This window comes from Teleopsis dalmanni, chromosome 2 (assembly GCF_002237135.1).
Source record: "Teleopsis dalmanni isolate 2A chromosome 2, ASM223713v2, whole genome shotgun sequence".
Lineage (NCBI taxonomy): Eukaryota > Metazoa > Arthropoda > Insecta > Diptera > Diopsidae > Teleopsis > Teleopsis dalmanni.
In genome coordinates, this window is record NC_051847.1 from 201,126,394 (window position 1) to 201,133,546 (window position 7,153).

The 7,153-nt window shown below is 30.1% G+C and overlaps 1 protein-coding gene across 1 annotated transcript in view; it reads left to right on the forward strand.

The window, feature by feature from the left end:
- Nucleotides 1-6,684: 6,684 nt before the first annotated feature.
- The window catches only part of LOC119676565 (uncharacterized protein DDB_G0283357-like), a 2,308-nt gene continuing 1,839 nt past the window's right edge, over nucleotides 6,685-7,153 (forward strand). The window contains exon 1 of the mRNA XM_038087805.1: nucleotides 6,685-6,702. Within this exon, the coding sequence (XP_037943733.1) occupies nucleotides 6,685-6,702 (18 nt within the window). The remainder of the gene's footprint in view (nucleotides 6,703-7,153) is intronic.

The window sequence follows — 7,153 nt, forward strand, 5'->3', positions numbered from 1 at the left end:
ATAACCGCAATCTGCATACGTACAAGCAAAAGCAAACTGTAAGATACATTTATGAATGCAAATAGAGATACACGTATGTGAAGACATGAATAGAGGGAAATACGAAAACAGAAATCTATTTCGCAATCGCTTCACGTAATACTCGTACATAATTAAAAGAAAAAACTTTTTCGAGCAAAATTAAGGCAGAGTGAAAAATGCGCAAACTCATGCGTGCATTAAATGTGCACAGTGCACTCTAAGTAAATACTGTAGTTTTTCCTAAGTAAATAAGGGAAAATTATTTAATTTCATGCTATTTACATAATATGACAGTTTAGCCGCAAGTTTCTTGGCGGCAGTTACAATGTTGATTGTGTTGATTCGTAAAGATTTTCCACAACCTAATCGTGTCGATAGTGAGAGTACAGATAAAAAGATACAATTTGCGGGTGGCAGTAATTGCAGTTGTTGTACACCAAACATTGTGCAATTGTAATCAACATGTTGTTTTCTGTTTGTTGTTTATTTGTATATTTGTATATTTATTTTTTTTTTTTGCCTATCAAGGTAACCAGTAAACTAAGTGTGGTGGTGAAGTACCATATACAAAAGATTAAGACCACACTTTAGATACAATTTTCTATATGTAATATGTAAGAGCTATTGCTGGTTGAAGCGATATTGAAACTAAACACAGCAATGCCTCATATAATTCCCACAATTTATGCTAAGTCATTAATATAAATAAATGCAGCATTTATTGTATAAATATTTTTATAAATATTTTGCAATGTCAATTTTTTATGCTGACTAGTGCAAGCAAGCCAAGAGTATGCTGTAATAATTTAACCTTTTAATTTGTAGTAAATAAGATAAACTGCTCTAAATAAGAGAAAAATTACAAAAAGTAGTTTAATATTTTAAATTCATTTTCATATTGAAATGTTGAAGGTTGGCAATGATTTTGATTTAATTGTGACTAAATTCAAATAACGAACAAATCCACTGTGATGTTTCCACAACAAAATTGAGTTGCAGTCACAAATGTCATGTTTCTGATTTGTTGATTGTTTTGTATTAGAATTATGTATTAAGCATTGTCATTACTTCACTTTAATCAACTCTAAAGCAATAAAATAATTTGTCTTACTAAGTCTTTGGGGTGTGATTCTCATATTAAGGCTACATATCAAGACTTCAGAGTTTTTTGTTCTTTGCCACGAAAGCCTGTATTATATTAGTGACAAGTTAACACTTTTAATTTGAAAATAAGTTCTCCATTACTTTAGCACTTGGCATGAAAATTTATTCTAACATTTAATGTATCTTGTATCTGGTATCTCGTATGAGTACTGCATACTCATGTGAAATTTAAAACTCAAGAACTTTAAAGCGTTTATCACGCGTTACAAAATACCAAATGAATAAATAAATTTATGGCAATTAAAATTTATGTTTAGATATTGACCCAATGACAGGAATACAAACAAGAGTGTTGAATTATATTTACATACATAAGTTTAATTTTTTTATATATTATATTATTATTTTTTTTTTTAATTTTAATTACATTTATTTCGTAAAGTATTCGATTGCCTCCAGTTGTAGTTTTTCTAGTTAATTGATTGCATAAACATATATAAACACTAAGTAAATGGAAGTGAAACTTTAACGGGGCATATGTGTTTTAGATTTATTCAATAGAGATAACACTATAATTAAAGTTCATATATGTAATCAACGTCAATTTAATTGAACTCTTGGCACCTTAGGTAAATTGATCTCTTTGCAATTAAATATTTACGTATTAAGCAATTGGAAAAAAAACCAAATTTAAATGTTACATGCAACTGCAGTAAGTAGTATTCTAGAACCACAAGAAAACTTTTTTATCTTCAAACGATTTATGTTGCTTAAACAATATTCTAACTCATAAAGAATATCGTTGAAGCATTTAGAATTTAAATCAATTCGATATTGATATATTTAATGCAATAATGTTTGGTTTGGTGGCGACAGAACTTCATCTTCTACCTCAGTAGCGTATTGAAGTCATTTCGTTCACTAACACCTGGATTTAAGACTTAAAAAAAATTTTTTTTTTTGTTAAATGCATTTGTTCAAAAATTGAGTATTCTCTTCAACCAAAACTACAAGGGCTGTAAGGAAGAAAAATAAATAACTCTATACTTGAATTTTCTATAAAAACTACCTATTCGAAAATTAGATATCCTCTTCAACCAAAAATACAGAAGCTAAAAGGAAGAAAAAAAAGAGAAACAACTACAGGTACACTTGGATTTTCTGTAAAATCCTGCATTTTCATCTACCAAAAAGAAACATACTTCCTTTACAAATCTCCAAGCCCAGTCAGATTGAAATAAGCTCGTTTAACAATTTCGTTGGTTGTTTTAAAAACTACGTTCCTCTTCAAGGGAATATACAGGAGCTGTAAGGAAGAAAATAAAAATAAAAACACAATTGAAAACTTTCTTTTCAAATGATTGCCGCATTCCATTATCTAAATCGATCAACTAAAAAGTCTAGTAAACATCCCAAGTATAGATCTTCGTAAAATAACCTTTTTTATAAGCTGCGCAGATTGTTTTAAACATTTGGTGTCCTTTTTAACCGAAAATACAGGAACCGTAAGGGGGAAGAAGAAAACGGACTGTGTAACGGGCTGTGTGATAATAAAATGTGCGCCAATCGTTTTCCCCTTCCTGCTCTCCAATACAATTCCAGTACTAACATAACATCACATGGACAATTTCGTCAATCTTATAGAGGTTCCATCCAATGATCACTAACGTAGTTGTGCGTTGGAGGAAAAAAAAAACAATATAATGTTCATCTTTTCAGTCACCGCCTGGCACTAGCCAAAATACAACTCTAATTCACTGCAACATTGTGCAATATTTTTGGTCCAAAATAATGGTATCCCTATACAAAATTTTTACAATGTCAATGACCGTGTCTCAAAAGTTGTGTGGTATGGCAATAAGTGGGTAGAAATAACCCATTCTATATAGCTTTTTCCTATTTTCATTAGGTAATTAGCACCTTGTACTTATCCAATTCTTCATAGTTTCTCAACTGATTCAGTTAAGTTATAGGATTGTACTACCTGATTATAATATAATATATTACTCCCTTCACTTTTTATAGAACCAAATACATAAGTGTTAACAAATGAACTGTACAGACATTGGGTGATGATATTAAATTTAGTATCATATGTAAATATTTTTTAGAGGTCATATCCAAAAATCGGGTATGGGGTGTCTAAAACAATTTTTGTAATTTGAAATTGCTTTTTATATAAACTGACGAGTAAAGAAAAAAGGTTATTTAAATGAAATAATGAAAGAAACTTTTCGCTTAATGTCCATGGTTATATTATTTACTATAAAAAAAGTTATTGCATTGGAAGTCTGATTTTGTAACTGATGCATTAAGTATTACCTGCTCATTCACAAACTTTCCTTCGCCATCAATCAATGATATTTAGAGTGGTCAACAAACCAATAAGAAAGTTTTGATTATAAACTTGTACTTTAAACACACCATTCCATATGCTCGTTCCTTACGCCAATGTATCTTTATATAAAACAATATCAAAAAAAACGTTTAATGTTCACTGACCATAAATCAAAGACAGCTGATGCAACTATCAATACTTCCAGTCAGAGTCATCCTTTGTCCATTTTAATGCCCTCAAAACTTAATCATTTTAATATAATCTTAAAAATTTTTTTGAATATAAATCAAAGTTGATATATGTTTATGAGATGGTAAAATAAATATTAAACTGAATAGATGAATTCTAAAAACTATATTTTGTAGTTATATTCATTTTAGTGCCACAATAATTAATTATAAATTTTTGTAAAATCAATAATAGTATTTAAACGACTAAAGTAAATATATGTAAAACTAATATTAGTATCTTGAAAACCATTCTTTTTTTTGGTTAGATAATTATACAAACTGAACGATTACTTTAAGCACAAAGTTTTTTTTATACCAAAAATAGAAAAAAAAAATAAAAAAATTAAAACAGCTTTGCAATGTATATAACATAATATACCTGGAAATAGTAAACACACATTAAGCATATCGTAAAATATATTATTTTATTGCGATAATTTACTTACGGCGAAGTCTGGCCAGCTGCTTAAGTAAAGACCATTAATCTTTTTTAAAAGCAATTGTTTGTGCCTATACTTATGCATATTGCATTTCAAATTATTGAAAAAAAAACACTAAAAAACTAAATTTTATAAAATAAAAGGTAGCTAAAGTTAACTAAGCTTTAATGTAATATTTATTAAAACAAAGGCACTTGATACAATACTTGTATGTACCACAATGATAGTAAATTTGTAGCTGAAAACTGCAGTCAGGAAACTAATTTGTAAAAATATTCGTAAATGGAAATTTTTGTCACTATTTAAATGGTAAATTTTTAAACAAATTAGTTAAACGCTTTTAAATATCTCAAAATCTATTTTTTCATGCAAAACAAAAAATAATTTCTTTATATTGAACAAAAGACTTAAGCAACAAACGTGAAATCTAAATTGTTATTAGGTACCATATATAATATTGTCTCTCGTTTAAATCACCCTCTGAGTTATAATTAATTATAAATTTATATTTTAAGTAATGCCAAGAGTTGAATATTAAAATTCATTAATTTGATTAATTTGAAAAATAATATAGAATATTATATATTGATTTTTACTCTATACTTTATGTGTGTTATGAGTAGGTATAACATAATTAACGAGAGGCTTGTCACAAAATTCCGGTAAATAAACCTTAAAAACTCTACAGATAATTGCAATGTTATATATGCATAGAGATCTACAAATTCACAAAGCTAGATCATAATCCTACCATTAAGACAATATAGCTAATGAGATGTGCTTAAAAGCACAATACTCCATATAAACCAAAACGCAGCATATTCTTATAACAGTAAGAAAATATAAACGCTAACATACAGTCATCCCCCCTATAACGCTTTAAATTGTGTGCGCGTTATAGGAACACACGTTATAGGAGTATTCCCTTATATTCCGTTTACACACGTGTAAGGGTACGCGAAGGAACTGTACAAATCCCCGCGTCATATGGGAAAATGCCCGTGTTATATGGGGGATTTAAATCGCATACTATGAAAACGCGTTATAAGGTTACTGCGTTATGAGGGGGATTACTGTACTTCTTATTAGCTTGTAGTGATGATCTATGAGACTCAATCATTTACGTGCTATTACCTGTAAAGTTACGATTCTGTTGTCATCAACTAGAAATTAATCAAGCTTCTGTTTGTCGTTAACTAGAATTAATTAGGAAAGTTGGAACAAAATATCATCACTATTAGAATTATGAATGCCAATTTTATAAATGTGCTACTACTTTTCAATTTCATGTATTACATGATAATATAATCTCTTTTATTAATAAATATCAAATGATTTTTTTTATCCATTAGAAGCAATGAGGTACGACATAGGCATTAGTTAATATTGGGAGAGAAAGGTCACTATCGTGTTTATATAGTATTAATACCTACCTATATTGAAATGAAACAATTGTCAAATATATTTATCTTATTAAATCTGGGCACTTTAAAATTCGGAACGGGAGAGTTAACCTTAGCGCAGGCCTTACACAAAGTATGCGACATGGTTAGCGAACGAATAAGAGATCCTCCCCGAACTTATACCAAAGTGGTTCAGGATGAGAGACAATGCTGAAGAAGAAGAGGAGTAATTGTTTTAGTTCGTATACTACATAGTAGGATTCGGACATTCCATTCCTGTTCGGCGACAGTCAGTTTAGCGGTTTATAAGTCGTTTCACCTCTTCACTTTAAAAATATATATATTAGGTTGTTTAGAAAGTAATTTCGTTTTTTCCCGACAGAGGATGTACATTAAGACTGAAAAGTTTTCGGAAATTCTCATTTAAAATTCGCGCGCTGTATATTTTTCGATATTTTAAGTTTATGTAGTTTGGCAGCAATTAAGGACAATTACTATGCCAAAAATGAGCGCGATCTGTCAGACAGTTCGTTTACGGCAGCTGTTGAAACCAGTTCACCTCAGTAGTGCGTTGCGAAATGTCTTCGACGGTCGTACGACCGTACTGAAAGGCTTTGTACCACTCATAAACTTGAGTTTTCGATAAAACTGATTCCCCATAAGCCTTTTGTAGCATTCGCAACGATTCTGCACACGAAATTTCGTTCGAAACACAAAATTTGATGCAAACTCTTTGTTCAATATTTTTTTCCATTGTTTTTTTCGCAACGCACTACTGAGGGGAACTGGTTTCAACAGCTGCCGTAAACGAACTGTCTGACAGATCGCGCTCATTTTTGGCATAGTAATTAAGGACAGTGCTGCCAAACTACATAAACTTAAAATATCGAAAAATATACAGCGCGCGAATTTTAAATGAGAATTTCCGAAAACTTTTCGGTCTTAATGTAATTGTATTTTTTTACACCCAACTTCACACTTAAGCCGTATAATTTTTATATGCTTTTACAGCTCATATAGCAGGGCTTGTGTGTAAAAAATTCCAATTAATTCTACGCAGTAGATTTTGGTTGATGCCCTTTTAAATATGGAGAGCGATAAGCAACATTTTCGACATATCTTACTGTTTTACTACAGAAAGGATAAAAATGCCAAAAATGGAGAAGGTGTGTTGACAGTACGCCAGTGCATCCATATTCTCCAGACCTGGCACCATTGGATTATTATTTGTTCAGGTCACTCCAAATGTTTTAGACAGTAAAACCTTCACCTCAAATGAGGAAGTCAAAAACCACCTCGATCACTTTTTTGCCTTTTTTGAATTATGTTACTACCAGAAAGATAGCAAAAGGTGTTGGACCAGAACGGTCAATATAAAATTTATTGAAGTATTTGTTTATTATACGAAAACTGTCTTTCGTTTCCACAAAAAAGAAAAAGGAACTTACTTTCCGAACAACCTAATATATAGATGTATAGATATATTTATGTAGTAATACTAGTAAAAATTGTTTTTTATTATCTCATACAATTTATATTTAATAAACAAAAATTGCTTGTTAGTTGATTGTAAACTAGTTGCAGTATTATATTAACAATAAAAATAAACAAAAAAAA